This window comes from Leptonychotes weddellii, chromosome 5, assembly GCF_054177405.1.
Source record: "Leptonychotes weddellii isolate Sample4059 chromosome 5, ASM5417740v2, whole genome shotgun sequence".
NCBI classification, from domain to species: Eukaryota; Metazoa; Chordata; class Mammalia; order Carnivora; family Phocidae; genus Leptonychotes; species Leptonychotes weddellii.
This window is the reverse complement of record NC_138373.1, coordinates 32,634,625-32,653,654: the sequence shown is the minus strand read 5'-3', so window position 1 is coordinate 32,653,654 and position 19,030 is coordinate 32,634,625. Positions and strand designations below refer to the sequence as shown.

At 56.7% G+C, this 19,030-nt stretch overlaps 1 protein-coding gene and 1 long non-coding RNA gene across 6 annotated transcripts in view; one reads left to right on the top strand and one right to left on the bottom strand.

Annotated features, from left to right (window-relative positions):
• Positions 1-2,088: 2,088 nt before the first annotated feature.
• Positions 2,089-6,531, top strand: LOC115944632 (uncharacterized). Its single transcript, XR_004079157.2, has 3 exons — positions 2,089-2,162; positions 4,184-4,285; positions 6,205-6,531. It is a non-coding gene; the product is annotated as an uncharacterized LOC115944632 (long non-coding RNA).
• The window catches only part of TFAP4 (transcription factor AP-4), a 32,432-nt gene continuing 18,097 nt past the window's right edge, over positions 4,696-19,030 (bottom strand). For 2 of the 5 annotated variants that reach the window (XM_081820162.1, XM_031040336.2), the window contains exons 2-7: positions 9,465-9,630; positions 9,249-9,347; positions 8,668-8,838; positions 7,699-7,839; positions 6,526-6,678; positions 4,696-5,773 (exon numbers count right to left, since the gene is read on the bottom strand). In XM_081820162.1, the coding sequence (XP_081676288.1) occupies positions 5,579-5,773; positions 6,526-6,678; positions 7,699-7,839; positions 8,668-8,838; positions 9,249-9,347; positions 9,465-9,539 (834 nt within the window). In that variant the 5' untranslated portion in view covers positions 9,540-9,630 and the 3' untranslated portion in view covers positions 4,696-5,578. Of the gene's footprint in view, positions 5,774-6,525; positions 6,679-7,698; positions 7,840-8,667; positions 8,839-9,248; positions 9,348-9,464; positions 9,631-12,343; positions 15,879-16,458; positions 16,993-19,030 lie in introns of those variants that run through there. The other 3 variants (XM_081820161.1, XM_006744468.2, XM_081820164.1) reach the window with 3 other exon arrangements.

Here is a 19,030-nt window from a genome sequence, read left to right as displayed (position 1 = left end):
GGGTGCCTGGGTGGCTCAGTCATTAAGCACCGACCTTCAGCTCAGGTCATGATCCCAGGATCCTGGGATCGAGCCCCGCATCGGGCTCCCTGCTCAGCGGGAAGCCTGCTTCTCCCTCTCCCACTCCCCCTGCTTCTGTTCCCTCTCTCACTGTGTCTCTTTCTGTCAAATAAATAAATAAAATCTCAAAAAACAATAATAATAATAAAATAAACTATATCCATGATAGCTATAAGTTGCAAGCAACCTAAATGTCCACGGCTAGGTGAACGGCTAAATCCACTGTGGTATATCACGCAACGAAATATACTTGGCCATAAAAATAAATAAACTGCTGATACACACAAAACCATAAACATTGTGTTGGGCAAAAGAAGCCAGATAGTAAGAGTATAAATACTGTACGATTTGTATGACGATCTAAAATAGGCAAAACTAGTCCATGGTGATAGAAATTAAAACAGTGGTGAGATTCCACTCTACACCCACCAGAAAGGTTGAACAGATGCAATTATGTTCCGATGATGATTGCCGGTGAAGATGCAGAGCAACTCATACATCGCTGGTGCAAAACGGTCCATCAACACACACACACAACAAAAGCACATAAAACTGGTAAAATGTGACTGAATAGGGCTGGTGCACCACAATGGTCATGATGATCTGGTTCTGGTGCTGTACTTGAGGTATGCAAGATGTTAACACTGGGGAGGCTGGGTGAAGGGGTGCACAGTACCTCCCTGGACACCTAATTGTTTCCACAAAATTTTTTAACGTTTTAAAAAAATAAGCCACTTGAAGCCCTGCTGTGGTGCTTGGTACAGGGGCGTATATTGAGTTTGTGAAAATTCATGGAGCTAAACACTTAAGCTATGCTCCTCTTCTGAGTGTGTATTCTGTGATACTTCAGTAAAGAGGTTTTGTGGAACACTGCCTTGATCCTGTCTCTCCTACGCCCCCACCCCCTCACAAAAAATAAAGTCCAAGCTTCTTAGCAGCCTTGGATGTCCTATGCCATACCATTCCCACATCTTCTCCACTTATTCCTCCTCCCAAGCCAGCCTATGCAAAGCCTGCAGGACACCATGCCCTTCCAGACCACCAAGCCTGGCCCCCAGGTGGTATGGCCATCTGGACCAGAGCCACTGTACATGTAGCTGCTGACCCTGGACCCTGTCACTACCCCCCACGTGGCTGCTGACCCTGGACCCTGTCACTGCCCCCCACGTGGCTGCTGACCCTGGACCCTGTCACTGCCCCCCACGTGGCTGCTGACCCTGGACCCTGTCACTGCCCCCCACGTGGCTCCTGACCCTGGACCCTGTCACTACCCCTTGTGTGGCTGCTGACCCTGGACCCTGTCACTACCCCCCACGTGGCTGCTGACCCTGGACGCTGTCACTGCCCCACATGGCTCCTGACCCTGGACACTGTCACTACCCCCCATGTGGCTGCTGGCCCTGGACCCTGTCACTACCCCCCATGTGGCTCCTGACCCTGGGCCCTGTCACTGTCCCCCTGCATGGCTGCTGACCCTGGGCCCTGTCACTACCCCTTGTGTGGCTGCTGACCCTGGACCCTGTCACTACCCCCTGCGTGGCTGTTGACCCTGGGCCCTGTCACTACCCCCCGCGTGGCTGCTGACCCTGGACCCTGTCGCTGCCCCACGTGTGGCTGCTGACCCTGCACCCGTGGCTGTCCCCACATAAGTATGGCCAGGGCAGACAAGGTTCCCAAATATGGCAAGGAGAAAAGAATGAGGTATTTCGTGCGTAGTTTCTTACATTCATCACCTGTTCTGAAATGACACTGTTGCGGATGCTGTGGCTTAAAAACTAAACACGTCGGGTGCCTGGGTGGCTCAGTTGGTTAAGCGACTGCCTTCGGCTCAGGTCATGATCCTGGAGTCCCAGGATCGAGTCCCGCATCGGGCTCCCTGCTCGGCAGGGAGTCTGCTTCTCTCTCTGAACCTCCCTCCTCTCATGCTGTCTATCTCATTCTCTCTCTCAAATAAAAAAAAAAAAAATTAAACACGTCATTAAAATTAACGTCACCTGTTCCTTTCACTGCGGCCACTAAACCATCTAAGACTCCCGCCGTACCGCGCCGGCTACAGCACTAGACCCCAGGGCGAGGCCCAGGCTCGGCGGGCGCTGGAGGAAGTAAGCGAGCGCCTCCGCGCGGGGAACACACGGAAGCCGCATGTTTGCGGCGTTTGCGTGCGAGGCGTGCGTGAGACCGGGCGGGGGCGAGACCGGGGGTGGGGCCAGAGGAACGGGCTGGCGGGAGCGCGCGCAAGGCTGCCTGAGGCGCCAAGGAGCATGCGCGCCCAGGGGGCGGGAGGGTGGGGGGGCGAGTCTGGGAAGGGGCGGGGCCGCGTCCTCGCCCTTGACTTCCGCCGCCTGCTGGGGAGACCGCCTGCTGTCGCCAGGCGCGCCACTGAGAGTCGGAGGAGGGGACTTTCCGACCCCGCCCCCAAGTTCCTCCTCTGGCCTATAGGAACTGAGCAGTCCCGCGGGCACCGGAAAGAGGCGGAGCCTCCGCCCTCACTGGGCCTGGCGTCCTGGGCTCACAGCGCCCTCTATTGATGCTCTTAGGAGCCGCATGGAACCCGTCCAGTGCGCTTTGCACTTGGCTGAAAAGGGTCGCTCCGCTGGCTTTGGGAAGGGGTCTCCTCATCCAGATCCTAGTGAAGCCCCTCCCCTCAGACACGCATTTTAATGTCATTGAGTAAATTTAGCTAGATAGACCCAAGAAAGGAAAATCTGTTATAATGCTAAGTTAAAGAAGCTAGCTAGAGTCAAGAGGCTAAACATGGTATGATTCCATTTATATGACATTTTGGAAAAGGCAAAACTATAGGAACAGATCAGTGTGGTTGCTAGCGTCTGGACTACAAAGGGACAGTGAAAACAATGAGGATGAGGACTGTGGTGATGGTTACACAACTGTATGCATTTGTTAAAACTCACACAACCAAAAACTAAAAAGTGTGAATTTTACCAAATGTAAATTATACTTTCATTTTTAAAACACTAAAACCCTTTCATTTTTAAAAACCCGAGCAGGGGCACCTGGGTGGCTCCAAACAGTTAAGCGTTTGCTTTCCGCTCAGGTCATGATCCCAGAGTCCTGGGATAGAGCCCCGCATCAGGCTCCCTGCTGGGCGGGAAGCCTGCTTCTCCCTCTCCCACTCCCCCTGCTTGTGCTCCCTCTCTTGCTGTCTCTCTCTGTCAAATAAATAAATAAAATCTTTAAAAAACAAATACGTGAGCAGAAAGCAGATTGGTGTTTGCCAAGGGCTGGGAGGAGGGAAGAATGGGGAGATTAGGGGGTAAGGAGTTCATTTGGAGTGATAGAAAGGTTTTGGAAGTGTATAGAGGTGGTGGTTACACAACAATGTGAATATAGTTAAGTGCCTCTGAATGGTTCACTGGAAAATACTTAATTTTAAGTTATGTAAATTTCATCTAAAAAAAATTAAGTTCTAAAAAAAAAAACGTTCAGGCTCCTGCCTGCCTTTCTATTCAACAAGCTCGTGGGGTGAGGGGCACCTGGGTGGCTCAGTCGGTTAAGTGGCTGCCTTTGGCTCGGGTCATGATCCCTGGGTCCTGGGATCGAGCCCCACGTCCAGCTCCCTGCTCGGTGGAGAGCCTGTTTCTCCCTCTCTGCCTGCCTACTTGTGCTTTCTCTCTCTGTGTCAAATAAATAAATAAAATCTTTAAAAAAAAAAAAAGCTCGTGGGGTGAGATGTGAATTGGCCATTCTGCTCTGGCCTCAGTGCCCATGTACCTATCACAATGTGTGCATGAGGAAAAGCAGGAGAAAGGGAACACTTTGGGGGTTTTTTGGTTTGTTTGTTTTTTTGTTTTTTTTTTTTCAGATTTATTTACCTATTTGAGAAGAGAGAGCGCATGTGCAGGGGGAGGGGCAGAGGGAGAGAGTGTCCCAAGCGGACTCCACACTGTGCGTAGAGCCCAATGGAGGGCTCGATCTCACGACCCTGAGATCACGACCTGAGACAATGAAACCCAGAGTCAGACGCTCAACTGACTGCGCCACCCAGGCATCCCAAGGGGAACACTGTAAAGCTGTCTCTGCCCATGAAGGATTAGAGAGTTAAAGGTCCACCTCCCTACCCAGTAAGACGAAATGCCCTTGTGCCACTGACTTTCAACTTCAGATGACGAAACTGATGCTCAGAGATCAACGGGCGCACCCAAGGAGGAACTGACTGCTGGCAGACAGACTCCAGGACCTTATCTCTTTACCACTACACCAGGAGGTAATACTCCCTTCCCTTCTGTAGCTGGGGAGACTGAGGTTCAGGGAGGTTACACAAGATGAGGAAGTGGCAAAGCCTAGTGACAACCAGGACCCCTGAACATCCTGTGTCCTTTCTCTAAGAGATAGGAACCTGTTTCTTGGTGGTTCATTCTCTCCTTGCCTCCCACCAAGTTGGGAGACACTCCTCCCACCCCAACACTATCTCCCCTCTTTGCACGATTGAGGGAGTAATCCCAGGGAGTCTGGGGACCCTGACTGCTCATTGCAACATGACACTCAAGCTGGGGGAAGTCATCGTGCTCAGCTACACCCAGTCCCCTCTGGAGGGCCCCAAGAGCACCCCATACTCTAGTCCAGAAAGCCTTCCCCAGCCCCTCAGGACAGCACACACCCAGGAGACACAGAATCTAAAAAACAAAGTACAAACTTTATTTTGTTTCTTTATAAAGGCACGGTGGCCTCTTGGTTTTTTTCCCCCCACTTTCTTAACAAAATATAATAGCTTCTCCTTGAACACAAAGACCTCAAAATTGTAAAAAAAAAAAAAAACAAAAAAACAAAAACAAAAAACAAGAAACAAAAAACAGAAAAGATAAACAAAACCAAAACCAAAAAGAACCAACAACAAACAAAACAAAAAGAGAGAGACAAAGACATTTTTGGGGTGGAAGATGGGAAACCTGGAGGGAGAGATGGGGCTGGGTGGTGGTGGGGAGTGGCGAATCCTCGTGCTGAGCCGAGGCCAGGAGGGGAGGGGAGAAGGGCAGCAGCAAACCCCAACCGAGAAGCATTGTAGACCCCCGGACCCCCGGAGAGCCCCGACCCAGCCAGACCCCCAACCCATGTAAGTGCTTAAAGGAGAAAGGAAAAAAACCAAAAAGAGGAGGGAAGGAGTCAAAAACTGACCATCTAGGGCTGGCTCTGGGGAGGGCAGAATACCTTGGGGTTTTGTTTGATTTTCCCTGTTCTTAAAAACATGTTTAAATGAAAAAATGCTTTTTGGCGGAGAGAGGCCAGGCACCTGTGTCAGCTTCCCCCGGCCTCCGGGGCGAGGCCCAGCCCCAGGTGTCCCGGTGCTCCCACACGCTCCTGCCACCCCAGCCCCCGGGACCTCAGGTCAGGTGGCTTCGCTCCAAGGTGGATTTACAGTATTGAAAAAGAGGTCATAAAAGAGACCCAAATGACGTCGTAATTTTGTAAAAATTCCTCACTCGTTCACCTGCGTTGCTCCCTGTTGCTGCCCCACCGGCCCCCTCCAGCCCCAAGAAGGGAAAGGAGGGCTGGGGGGTGGTCAGGGAAGCCCCCCGTTCCCCGCTGGCTCCTCCCGGCTCTGGTCCATGGCGTCGCTGTCCGAGGCCTCCGAATCGGAGGCAGTGTCAGAGGCGTGGGCCTCAGGGAGGCTGCGGCCCGGCTTCACGATGACCGCTCGCCGCTGCTCCTCCTCCTGCTCCCGCCTTTCCTGGGTGCCCTCGATGTGCTGGATCGCCTGGGGGGGGCCAGGCTGTGATGAGGGCGGCCGGGGACACGCACACACACCCCCCCCCCCCCGAAAGGCCCACAAGGAAGCCTAGCAAGACAGCAGTCGGCCTGCCCAGCGATCAGAATGCCTCGGCTAAGCCGAAAAACTCCTAGGGGATCACAGTGCAGAGTCGCCTGGGAGTCACAAGCATCCCTCATTTATATATTTCAAAGTGCCTGTTCACTTATGCAAGGTCTCTGTTATTAACTTTATTAGTCAATTTGCTGGGTTTATGTGCAACTACAGTTGCAGGGGTTGATGGGGTTTTTTTGTTTAGTTCTTTCTTTTTGTGATGCTGTTGTGTCTCCCAAGGGGGGCCATGCAAAGCTGGGCCCAGCAGAGACTTCGGGCCTGACCCATGGAGCTGATCGATCATCTTGTTTCCTCCTCCTGTGCAGGAGGCTTAACTGTCCCCCAGCCAGCCACTGCCATCAGCAACCCGCCCCGGGTCCTGGGAGATGGAGCTGAGAGGAAGCTCTGGACCAACCCAAGAGCTGGATGCAGGAACTTGACCACAGGGGGCTCAGGGAGCAAAGAGCCCTCTCGGCAAATCCCATAGAGGGAAGGAACGGGGTCTTCCAGGCCATGCTGTCCCCTGCCCATTCTCTGCCCTAAACCTTCTCCAGAGCCACCTCCCACCACAGACACAGAAAGGGAGACGCGGGAATGGACACAAAGGGCCCGTTCCCACATGATGCCCCGTCCCCAAGCCCAGGTACCTGCACGATGGTGTCCAGGTTTTGCCGGGACGTGGAAACAGAGTTGATGACCGAGGAGGGGCCCATGGTGACAACGTTGATGTGGTGGGAGGGAGGGGGTGGTGCCGGCACGATCACTGTGGGGTGGTGGGTGGGAGCCGGAGGGGGCAGAAGCTGCAAGACAGAGGCCCTCAGTCTTTTTCCAAAGGTTCTAGGAGCTGCCCCTTCCCTTCTGTCCTTCTGTCGCTCACAGAGGGATGGCCCTCGAAACCATCTACTTCGAGAGAGCCTCTGCCAACCACCCCAGCCCTTAAACTCCTTCACTCACAGAGGGCCAGCCAGGTTGTGCTCCACCCCTCTTATTTTAAAAATGAGGGAAAGGTTGGTCCAGAGAGGGCCTTCTCAGCCATCTGAGATCCCATGGCCCCTTCACTCTCCAGCACCAAGCAAGCACTTCAATAGCTAATAAATCCAGTGGTTGTGGGGTGCCTGGGTGGCTCAGTCGGTTAAGCATCCGACTCTTGATTTCGGCTTAGGTCACGATCTCGGGGTTGTGAGATCGAGCCCCCGCATCAGGCTCCTCACTCAGCAGGGAGTCTATTTCAGAGTCTCTCTCCTGCTCCCTCTGCCCCTCCCCCCACTCGTGCTTGCTCTCGCTCTCTAAAATAAGTAAATAAAAAATTTATTAAAAGTAGGGGCGCCTGGGTGGCTCAGTCGTTAAGCATGTGACTTCGGCTCGGGTCATGATCCCAGGCTCCTGGGATCGAGCCGCACGTCGGGGTCCCTGCTCGGCGGGAAGCCTGCTTCTCCCTCTCCCACTCCCCCTGCTTGTGTTCCTGCTCTCGCTATTTCTCTCTCTGTCAAATAAATAAATAAAATCTTCAAAAAAATTTTTTTAAGTAAATAAATCTTAAAAAAAAAAATACACTGTTTGTCAAGAGTGTGGACTCTGGATTTCGACGGCCATGTCATTGAGGATCACGAGTGGGCATATAATGTAACCTTTCCGCGCCTCAATTTTGCCATCAGTAAAATGGGAAGAGCTCAGGCCTCAAAGGGCGGTTACAAGGCTTCAACGTAATAACACATGCAGGACACCTGGGAGCCAGTAACCTTAGGTCCTGAGTCTGACCCGCCGGGGCCCAGAGGCACTGATGCTGCAGGTAAAAGCCCCTCCCGGCACCTCCTGCTCACCTGGGTCCGCAGGTGCTGCTGCTCCCGCTCCAGTTTCTCCTGGTGCAGCAGCCGCACCTGCTCCTGCTGCTGCTGCAGCTGCACCTGCTGTGCGATCACCTTGAGCTTTTCCGGATACATGTGGGCCTCCAGCGAGCGCACCTGGGGGCAGGACAATAGGTTCGGGGCAGGGCTCGGACCACACCCCGGCGCCCCCCCCACCGCGAGCAGGGCCCTCAGGACTGCTGAGGTCAGCCTCCCCAAGCTCTGTCCTTCGCCAAGAGACCATTCGCTCCTGCTGCAAACCCTAGCATGGAGCTTGTCCACCCTCGGGGTAGAGACCAAAGTCCTTAGAGCAGCCTGCCGGGCTCGCCGTGACTCACCTCCTCTCCTGCCACGGCCTCCCTCATGCCGTGCTCCCTCCCACCTCCAGGCCCCTGCCCAAGCTGCTCTGTGCAGAGCACCCTTCTCGCCTCTCTGCACTGTTAACTTCGAGACTTGACCTCCCAACCTCAGCTCAAGTCACTTCCACGGAGAAGCCGTAGGGCAGCCTCCCTGGTTCCCCAGTGCCCACCACTGGCATGTGGCCTTTATTACAGCTGTGTTTTTATTTTTTTTTTAAGATGTTATTTATTTATTTAAGAAAGAGCGAGAGCACATGCATGCACAGACAAGGGGGGGAAGGGGGATGGGACAGAGGGAGAGGGACAAGCAGACTCCCCGCTGAGCAGCGAGCAAGACGTGGGGATGGATCCCAGGACCCTGGGATCGTGACCTGAGCCGAAGGCAGAGGCTTAACTGACTGAGCCCCCGAGACACCCCACAGCTGTGTTTTTACAGTGTGAGATCCTCTAATGTTCCCCCACCCCATGCAGACAGTGACCCCGAAGAAAGGGAGCCGTCTGCTTTGCTCCCGGCTGGGTCCCTCACTCTCAGGCCTGGCACAAAGCAGGTGCGCCTGTAAATAACTGCTCAACCCAGCAGCCTCACCTGCTCCTCCAGCATCATGCGCACCGAGCGCTCCTTGTCCAGTTGCTGCCTCAGCTCAATCATCTCCCGGCGCAGGTCCTCCGCCTTCTCGTCCTCCCAGATGTCTGGCGACCCGATGCCCTCGTCCTTGTCCTCTGCCCGCCGCCGCTTGGGGGATGAGCCGCTCAGCTCCTGGGGACCCCAAGGGGCCAGTGAGTGTGCTCTGACACCCCCATATTACCAACAGCACCACCACCAGGTCAGAGGACTCCCTCTCAGCCCCCCAAGGCTGTCAGGCCCAGGTGTGCCCCATTCTGCAAATCCAACAAACGGCCAAAGGCCAGAAAGGGAGCAGAATGGACTTGCTTTCCAGAAATCACCCGGTTCCTTCCAGAGCCCACCCCACTGCACTTGACGGATAGGTAAACAGAGGCCCAGGCAGGAAGGGAAATGCCTGAAGTAGGCAGGTCAGTGGGGAAGATGCAGCCTGCAACCAGATCAGAGTCCCAGGCCATGGTGAGCCGGGACAGGCCAAACAAGGGAAAGGGAGCCAGGAAGAGGGCAAGGCACTGAGGCAGCAGGAGGCCTCCACAGGGTGCTACCTGGATAAAGCGCTTGAGCTGTGTGTTCTGCTGCAGAAGCCTGGTCTTCTCCTGCTCCAGGGAGAAGATGTACTCTGCCGTCTGCTGGAGAATGGCTGCCTGAGGGCGGGAGGGACAAGTCAGGGACCCCAGCGGGCAGGGTCTGCCAAGGCTCACTTTCTTCTCCCCACCTAAGCCCACCACTTCCTCCAGGAAGCCTTCCGGGCCCTAGCCCACCTTGCTGAGCTTCTCTCCATCTGTGTGGGGGATGAGGGTCTTGAGGGACTGGAAGCCCGCGTTGATGCTCTGCATGCGCCTCCGCTCGTTGCTGTTGGCGATCTCCCGCCGAATCCGCCGCTCCTGGTCCCGCTGAGTCTCAGGGGTCAGTGGAATGTTGGCAAGGCTGCAGGGGAGGATAAAGACATGCTCAGGCTAGGTGCCCTCCGTACCCTGCCCCGGTGGGACCCTGTCTTTACCATTCACCTCCAGAGGGCCCCTAGTGTAACTTTCATCCCTCCCAGTGCAGAAGATGCCAGACCTGTCAGATGCCTACACCCGCAGCAGATCCGGAGGGTGATGGAGTAGTATGCTCTGGGATGCCTGGGTGTCCGTAAGTGTGAAGCCCCAGGTCCCAGCCCGTGTGGGTGGGGCTCAGAAGCCTGAACGGCTACCAAGAATCTCTGTGATTCTGATGCCCATGGTCCCAGACAATTAACTGCAGACACCTGTCCCTGGGACACCTCTGAGCTCCTGGCTATATACCTGGACCCCCTCCTTCATGACTGCAGGCTTGAGGACTGAGCGAAGAGATCCCTCCTCCCTCCCCATTGCCACAACCGTATCTCCAGCCACACACTCATCTGCAAGGCCCCAGCCTGGCCCCAGAGACCCCATGCTAAGACTTCAAAAACGAGACAGGTACCACTCCCTCCAAGAAGGGGACATCAGACCAACCACCCCTGGAGACACTTCTCCCCCAAGCCCACGCACCCCAAGAGGCAGGCCCACCCAGTGCCAGACAAGCAAAGCTCTCAGCGTGCAGTCGAAATGGTATTGCAAATTACGTGACTGCATCTTACAGGAGCAGCAGCTAGGGGGGTGAGAGAAGACAGCCAGTGGAAGGGGGGAGGCTGTGGGCCCAGCGGCATCGGCAGGAGGCAAAGGCAGCAGCGGGGCCTGTGGGCCCAACGCCACCGCTCCCGAGGGCTGGGCCTGTGTGTGGCCTGGAGGAGGCATTTCCCCTCTCCCGGCCCTCTCCTGTAACTCCCCCCGCCCCTGGCCTGATGGCTTCCAGATGCTGGGCTCCCAGAAGAGGCCACCGGCCCCACCCAAAGCCACAGCCCTGGCTTCTTCCTGAGGGGCCCTCCCGGGGGTGACCTGGTCCAGGCCTGGGCCAAGAGAGCTCACACCCCTGGTTCTAGAGAAGTAGGGAAAAGGACTACGGGTAGCCTTATTCCATCGATGGGGGCCCTGGGTTCAAAGAGGTGCCCAAGCCCCCGTGCCCGTCCCCAGGCAGAAAGGAGTTTGCTCAGAAACCCAGGAGAACACGTCTACAACAGCTGGAGACATCCAAGGCCTTTCCTGGCCCCCTGGCCCAAGCCATCTGTCCTACTCCAGGCCTGCAGGACCCTGGACTTGCCCTTGCCCCTTCCTGGGCCTTCGCCTCCTCTCCTGACAGAGAGGTAGTCCATGTCAGCCTCGGCTGGGGGTCCACAGACAAGCCCTCTCCTCCACCAGCACCTCCAAGGCCTCCCCGGGCCCCCTGCCTCAGGATGCAGTTTCATCACGGCACCCAGAATGTCGATGTTCGAAAGGGGACCAACAGGGCGCCTGGGTGGCTCAGCTGGTTGAGCGACTGCCTTCGGCTCAGGTCATGATCCTGGAGTCCCTGGATCGAGTCCCGCATCGGGCTTCCTGCTCGGCAGGGAGTCTGCTTCGTCCTCTGACCCTATCCCCTCTAAGGTGTTCTCTCTCTCTCAAATAAATAAATAAAATCTTTAAAAAAAAAAAGAAAGGGGACCCACAACCCTTTCTTCACAGATAAGACTCAGGGCTCAGAGTGAGGAGGGACAGGGCTTTAGAGGCAGACTACCAGTCATCTGGCCCCCCACTTCTGGGCCAGGGGCACCTCCCTTCTTCCAGTTTCCCCACCCCTACAGTGGAGGTGATGGGATATCTGGGCGGAACAATGGAGAGGATGCAGGCCTGAGACCTGATATGCAGGGGCTTGCCTGCCCTTTGTGGGGGGCATTAGAACCTAGTCCAGGCTCCCTGGTCTGGCTGTGCCCTCCAGACCCTCTGTGGTGGGGAGAAGAAGAAGAAGAAGAGGTGGGGTAGGTAGCCTGGCTGGCTCAGTCAGAAGAGCATATGACTCTTGATCTTGGGGTCGTGAGTTCAAGCCCCATGTCGGGTATAGAGCTTACTTAAAAAAAGAGGTGGGAAGAGATGTCCAAAGGAAGCCAAGCCACCAAGGTCAGACAGCCAGACCAGGGCTCAACAGGCACCTGCAGATGCCAAAGCCCAGCTCCCCCCCCCACCATGGTACCCTCCACTGATGGCTCACAAAGCGGCTGCTGCTTACCAGAGTCCCATGTATGGCCTCAGCAGGTAGTGTCCCTGCCCCTCCCAACAAACAGGCACAGAAGTAGAATGCCCTGCCCAAGTCCACCATGAAAGACAGGAGGAGCAGGGTGCAGGCAATGCAGCTCCTGCACGTCCCAGCCCCCACTACCCCCCCAAGTCCCACCTATGCCCCCCAAACCCCAAAGAAACCAGAGTTCAGCCCCACCTCCCCCAACCAGCCAGCTCATCTGCCCATGAAAATCTCTGCCCTGGGAGACCCTCCGCTCCTCCCTTCTCCCCAGGATTCCCGGGAACTGGAGACACCAAAGGAGAGTGAAGGACCCAGGCAAGGAGCAGAGCCTGCTCATCTTGGTTCTTCCCAATGTTCCATCCGTTCTGTCCCCTTTGCCACCAAGTCCATCCACCCAGCCTCCTGGTTCAGGAACCAGCTGCTGGGGAACCTAATGTGCACTCAAGTCCCAGAAAACAGACTTCACCCCAAAGCTGCAGTTCCTCGTGAGGGACTGCCACCAAGACCCTAACGGATAACTCACCGAAATAGCCCTGCAAGTACCAGCTGATAGTTTCTTTAATAGAATGTGGACTAACCAAGGTTTCTGATTGGTGGAATGTTGACTCATCAGGGGTTCTGATTGGCGAAAGCCGGCTAACCAGCTGTTGATTGGTGGAATCACAGCTAACCAGGAGTTCTGATTGGTGGGAGTGCTGGCCAACCAGGGGTCCTGATCGCTGACCAACCAGAGATTCCTGTAATGGATGGCTAGTCCAGCTACTGTACTAGATAGGGATAAAGGGGATTTTTTCTGCAAATGCCTGAAAGTTTCTTACACTTCTTTCTGAGCTTTGCACACATAAATGTGATTTACAGGAATGGTAAGGAATGGTAAGGCCCTCTGCCCCCTCCACATCAACTTCAGACTCGCAGGTGAGCAGTGAAGGGTCCACTGACACCCAGCGTCTGTTCCTTCTCTCCCTCCCGGACTGCCCTCCGACAGTCAGTCTCCAGGAGAAGGGCGGCCAACAGCCAAGAACAGTTTGGGTACCAGCCCTGGGTGCCGAGACTGCCACCCCAATACCAGAGTACCCCCAGACGGCCCCCTGGGAATAACACCAGCATAGCAATCAGAGCCTCTGGGGTAGGGAGCACACTCTTCAAGACAGAATCCTGAGCTGTACCTGTTCTTCCTGCCCAGCCCAAAGGCAAGTAGCCCCCATCCACCTACACCCCCAGGCTCAGCTCCAGCCTCAGATTAGGCATGGAGAACTCTCATTTTTCACTGCCCAAAGTCACTCACATACATGCCACTCAACATTTCCAGTGAGAGGTGGGAAAGCCCACATGGGATTTCTCCCACACCCCAAGAGGAGGACAGGAGGGAAGAAGCGACCCTCAGCAAGGATGCCAAGGCGCTCATCCTTCTCTGTGCAGCCAAGTATTGAAGCAGCCCAGGGCCTTCACCCAGCCCCACTGCTTCTATCCATACACCTCACTCTGACCAGCCTGCCACCCCTGCCCTTGGCTCTGAACAGACCATCGCCAGGCTGTTCCCATCAGAAACACCTCTCCCCTCTCAGGCTTCCTCAGTCCTTCAGAGGGAGCTCCTGCACTGTGTTCAAGTACAAACCAGCCCGGCCATTTACTAGCCATGGAACCCCATGCTTAAGCACTTCATCTCCCAAAGCCTGTTTACCCACCTGTAAAATGGGGGGCTACTGCCTCACTTCATAGGGTCATGGTGAAATTTAAAAGACATGGAGGAAGAGGGCGCCTGCCTGGCTCAATCAGTAGAGCATGAGACTCTTGATCTCAGAGGTCATGAGTTCAAGCCCCACATTGAGCACAGAGAGTACTTTTAAAAATAAATAAGTAAAAATGATCCTTAGGTTATAAAAGAGAGAAGGAGATGGAAGAAGAAAAAAGAGATTGAGGGCAACAGGATGCCTTGTTTTTCCAGAGTTTGTACACAGGACTCCAGGAGATCCCAAGATCTCTCTTTATTATGGGGCTGACAAGACTCTTTAGCACCAGATTTTGAGCTGTTAGGACAGAGCCAATCCTGGTTCCCAGCACAGAGTAGGTGCCACATATATACTGGATCAGGGACTCAGGACACACTCCAAAGCCCCTAACTGTCTCTACCTCCTGAGAACTGGTCTCTTTGCCTCCACCAAGGACAGCAGGTAAACACTTAATAAGACCACAATGCTCCCGCTTCTAAGAGTTTGAGTGCTATTTTAACAGACACCAGGCACTTTCCAGACACACAGCCAACCTTCACAGGTGCTCCATTTTATAGAAGTGGAGAGCAGTGAGACCACACAAGTCCAAAACCACAGAGCATGGGCATGAGCCGGGCTAGGAGGGTGATGCGGGGTGGGGGACACATCAGTTGGTGCCCACTTTGCAGTACGGCCCCCTCCAGTGGGTCTGGGAGGGGAATGAGAGAGGTAGGGAGCCCTTCTAGTCACTGAGGGATGGAACAAAGCCCCCCAGCCTCAGAAGCCGTCCACACAGCCCGAAGGTCCCACCCAACCCACACACTTGATCCCACCTCAGCCCACAGCTTCTTCTGAAAATGAACAAACCCAGAGGGCCCAACTCCACACCCAGTGCACAGGCTTACACCTGTCTCACAGATAGGCAGGCTGAGCATGTCCCCAGGCCTGAGCCTGGGGCACCTGACCCCTAGAGACTCCTGGACTCCTCTAAAGCAGGGCTTGGGACAAGGACAGTGAAGCCAGAGTCCTGGGAGGCCAAGAGAGGATTCAACTAAGTCCCAGGCCTGGTGGCCAGAGGTCTCGGCTGTGCCAAGCCTGCCCAGGATCAGGCCCAAATAGTTCCGCCCAGCCCTCCTCTGAGCAACCAGCCACTAGGGGTAAGAGCAGGGCTCTGGGATCAGGGTTCAAGTCCCAGCCCCACCACTTGCCCTTCTCAAGCCTCTGTCCTCATCCCATATGGGAATCATAAGGCCGCTTAACTGAGGAAGAAGAGTGTGAAAATTCAATGAGAAAAATCTAGCAAAACGAATCCCTAAAACATATTAAGAGCTCCAGAATTTTTTTTCTTTACTTATTACAGCTAGGCCCTCCAGGTAGACCTTCTGGAAGGGCCAGCACCCTGAACTTGAGAACTGTTAAGGTAGGAGCCCTGGGGCGAGGTGAGGGGGTGTGCGTGTGTATACTTGAGCAGCAACCTTCTCCGAACCCGGTTTCTGCAGCCCCTGCTGTCCACCAGTCTGGGCCACACCGCCCCGGGCTCCTCCTCCCTCAATCCCCGCCCAGCCTGCCCCGGGCGGCAGAGCACGTGGCCCCAGCCCTAGGGAGCCATTTCGCTCCAGGAGTAGTATGGTTCTCAGGGGCCTTTAGGTTCCAAACCTGGGCACACAGGAGAGCCCCAGACGCAGCACTGCCATGTCCCGCGGGCCGTGTTCAGTGCAGATGCCCAGGCCCTTCTCCTGGCCATCCGAGTTTCGGGCATGTGCATTTTAACAAGTGTCCAGGGGAACGGGATGCGAGTGGTGCACGCACCCATCATCCTTGATAAAGGGTGGATCTGGAGCAACCCGGGGCAAACTTGGGAAGTGGCTCCCGGGGAGGGCCGGGGACCTGGGATCACCCACCCACGCACCCACCGGGCTGCAAGATTGAACGCTTTCGGTTTATGGCTAGGGGGAGGGGCGTGGGATGGGAAAGTTTGCAGCCGAGACGTGCGTGCTACAGGCAGCGGCCTCGTGAAGCCAGGGGCGGCGTCCGGTGCCCCCTCCCCCAAAAGCATCCCCACCCCGGGCCTGCCTGGCCCATCCAGCCCTCGGGAGCCGAGCTTTGTGCGGGGAAAGCGTGGCCCGGGCGCGCCTACAACTCCCACAATGCCGCACCGGCAGGGCGCGGGGAACTACAGCTCCCGAGAGGCGGCGCGCCGAGGTCCGCCTACTCCAAGAGGGCTGCAGAGTCACGTCCAGGCCTCGCTAGTAAACAGCGCCCGGGCGCGGGCGGCAAGCGTGCGACCGGCCGCCAACGTGCCGGAGTCCGCGGCGCCACACGGCCGGTAGCGCCGGCCTCTCGGGTCCCACCCATTCCCGCACCCCCACTCGAGCACGCCCCCCCATCCCCGCCGCAGCCCCGCTCCCTGCAAACACATCACCGGGCTCCCCGATCCTCCCCCCCGACCCCGCGCCCAGAGCCGCGGCGTGGCTGCATTGTAGCCGCCCGCGCCGCAGCCCCACGCGCGGCCCGGGCCCCCCAAGCCCCCTTGGAGGGGGTCACCCAGAGACAGCGAAGAAGGAGGGAGAGGAAGGAAGCCGCCGCGGGAGGGGGGAGGAGGAAGCGCGGGGGGGAAAGCCACCAGCACCAAGCATGGCCGGGACTGCTGCAGAACCACGTGGGTCTGTTTGCAATTTACAAACGTCGCGACTCGCCCGCCTGCAGCGGACAAAAGTGACCGGGGCCGCTTGGGGCCCCCACGTTCCGGGGGAGGAGGGTCCCCCGGCTGCGCAAGCCCGGCGCGCGGGGCTGTAGCCGCCCCGGCGGCTAAGAAAGGCGAGCGGGGTCGGCAGCGCGGGCCATGCGTGCGCACACGCGCGCCAGCCCAGGCGGGCTGGCCGGGGGCTGCAATCATGGGAAGGGGGTGGGGGGGAGGAGGAGTACACACCTACAGAGCCCTCCTATCACTTCTTTCTCTGTTTTCCTGAAATGTTGCAAAGAGGGCACCTTCTGAGTGGGTACCATGAAATACTCCATAGCGATCGGCCCCCCTCCTCTGCACGAGCCGGGTCCCGCGGTCAGCCGGAGAATGCAAGATGGAAATCCGAATCAAAGGGCAGCGCCGGACGGAGGTGCAGAAACGGCCGGTCCCAGATGCTGGCGGCGGCGGCGGCGAGGGGAGGGAGGCGGGCGGGAGGGGCGGGAGGGAGGTCTCTCCGGCCTGCCTCCCCGGGCGTGTGTATGTGTGTGTGTGTGTTTGCAGCTGATCAGATGTCTGTTTCAAGGCGGGAAACAGCTGGTGAAAACTCAGCACTCCCCCGGCCTCCTTCCGCGGAGTAAGGAATTGCATGTAAACAAAGGACTATTTGCAGCGCCCCCCGGGCGGCGCGAGGCCGGGGCGAGAGGGGCGCAGGCCCCCGGGGGCCGGTTGCGGCCAGGGTCTGCGGGCCTACCGCCCGGCACCAGGAGCCGGGGGCCGTGGGCCGGCTGGGGGGGCGCGGCGTGAATGGAGCGAGCTGCGGCCGAGCTACATGCGCCACTATGGGTGATGAGGTCCATCAGCTGACAGGTTGGCAAGCGTTGCAAAAAAAAAAAAAAAAAAGGGCCAGCCACCGCGAGGGAGCCTAGCCCGTGCGTCCGGGGTCCGGCAGGGACTGCCTGATGCAGGGTCCCGCGCTCGGCGGCCCTCGGGGACAGAGGGCGCGCAGCTGGGCCTGACGAAGACGGCTTAGGCGGCCTGGGGTGCTGCTCGGGGCTTTTTCTTTTTCACGGTTGCAGCTGCACGGAGAGGAGCCGCTCTGGCGCGCTCCCTCCGAGCCCAGGGCCCCCTGGAAACTTGCGTCACAGCCACCTCTTCCCACATGTAACTTGGGGCCGACTTCGGAGGCCAGCCAGCCCCCTCCCTCCCTGCCTGCCCAGTTGGCCGCCCAACCCGGGCTCTGGAGCCTGGGAATCCCGGAGCCGGGGAGGAGGAAGCAAAGGGGGGCGCGCCGGGCGCCTCAAGATCCTGGGGCTGCCTTAGGAAACGGGGGGCCCGGTGGGGAGTGAAGGGTGGAGGCGGGCCAGGACGGCAGCTGCCCCGGCGGCAGGCTGCCTGCGCGGCTCGAAAGCATGGTGGTTGCTGCCGGGTACCCTCCTATTACCCTCCCTCCCACTTTCCCCCTCCGCGGGGAGGCTGGACAGCAGGAGGCGGAGGGCCAGAGGGCCGAAGCTTCTTATTCATGGCTAAGCCAGTGCGGGACCTGCTCCTCCGCCAGGGTGCGCTCTCTACTACGGGTGACGGCCCGGGGCGGGGAGGGAAGGACGCTGTGCGGCCAGCTTCCGTCCTCCTTCCCATATCCCCTCCCCTGGCTCCTGGAGGGTTGGCTCCTGGCTCAGGAAGACCACGCCTGCCTTGGAATGTCCTCCCTCCTGCCCACCGCCTGCCTTTCCCAATCCCATCCGCCTTCAAGGTTCCGCCCAAATCGCGCCTCCTAATTAAAATATTCCTACTAATAACAAGAGTTACTGTTAACTTTAGGAACTATTATTGTTACTAGATATTGCCACAACCTTGTAGATTTTTGCATGCATGTTCTCCGATCCTTAAACCAACCTGTTGGGCAGTTTCCCCAAGTACAGATCCCAGTCCCTGGAAAGCCTCACTGTGGGGACAGGAAATGTGCTCAGGAAATGATGACTTCTGGGGGGCAAATAGGATACAGGGCCACATAACTGTATACATGGAGTCAGGTCTATAGTGCCTGAGTGGATGAATGAAGGAATGAATGAATGAGAGCCTGGAGAAGTGTGTCTTTCCCTTGCTCTTCTCTTACAGAACTGCCTTGGTGGAGCCTGGTTCCCCCTGAGCACCCTGTCATTCAGACTGGTCTCCTCATTTCTTTTTTTTTTTTTTTTTAAGATTTATTTATATTTTGAGAGAGCGAGAATGAGAGAGAGTACATGAGAGGGGGGAGGGTCAGAGGGAGAAGCAGGCTCCTCGCTGAGCAGGGAGCCCGATGTGGGACTCGATCCCGGGACTCCAGGATCATGACCTGAGCCGAAGGCAGTCGCTTAACCAACTGAGCCACCCAGGCGCCCGGTCTCCTCATTTCTGTCAAAGGTGCCAAAATGACTCCCCGCGGTGGTTCAGCCGCCCCTCCCCCAGGGCCTGAAATACCACTGCAGCCCCCACCACCCCATCCAACTCCCTCCCAACACTTAGCCCTCTTTCCCGAAGTGACAAAAGACCCTCAAACTCCAGGCTGTCCCCGTACCCAGGATTCCCAAATTCGGTCCACTGTGCCCCCTGCAAAATCCCTTAGCGCCTCCACCCATGATTCAGTCACCTTCCTGCCCTAGATTAGGGGGTCAGCAAACTTTTTCTGTAAAGGGCAAGTTATTTGTAATAGTTTCCCATTGCTACTGTAACAAATTAACACGAAGTTCCTGGCTTAAACCAATACAAATGTATTCTCTGGAGGTCAGAAGTCCAAAAGGGTTATATTTGACTAAAATTCTGCTGTTGGGGACATCTGGAT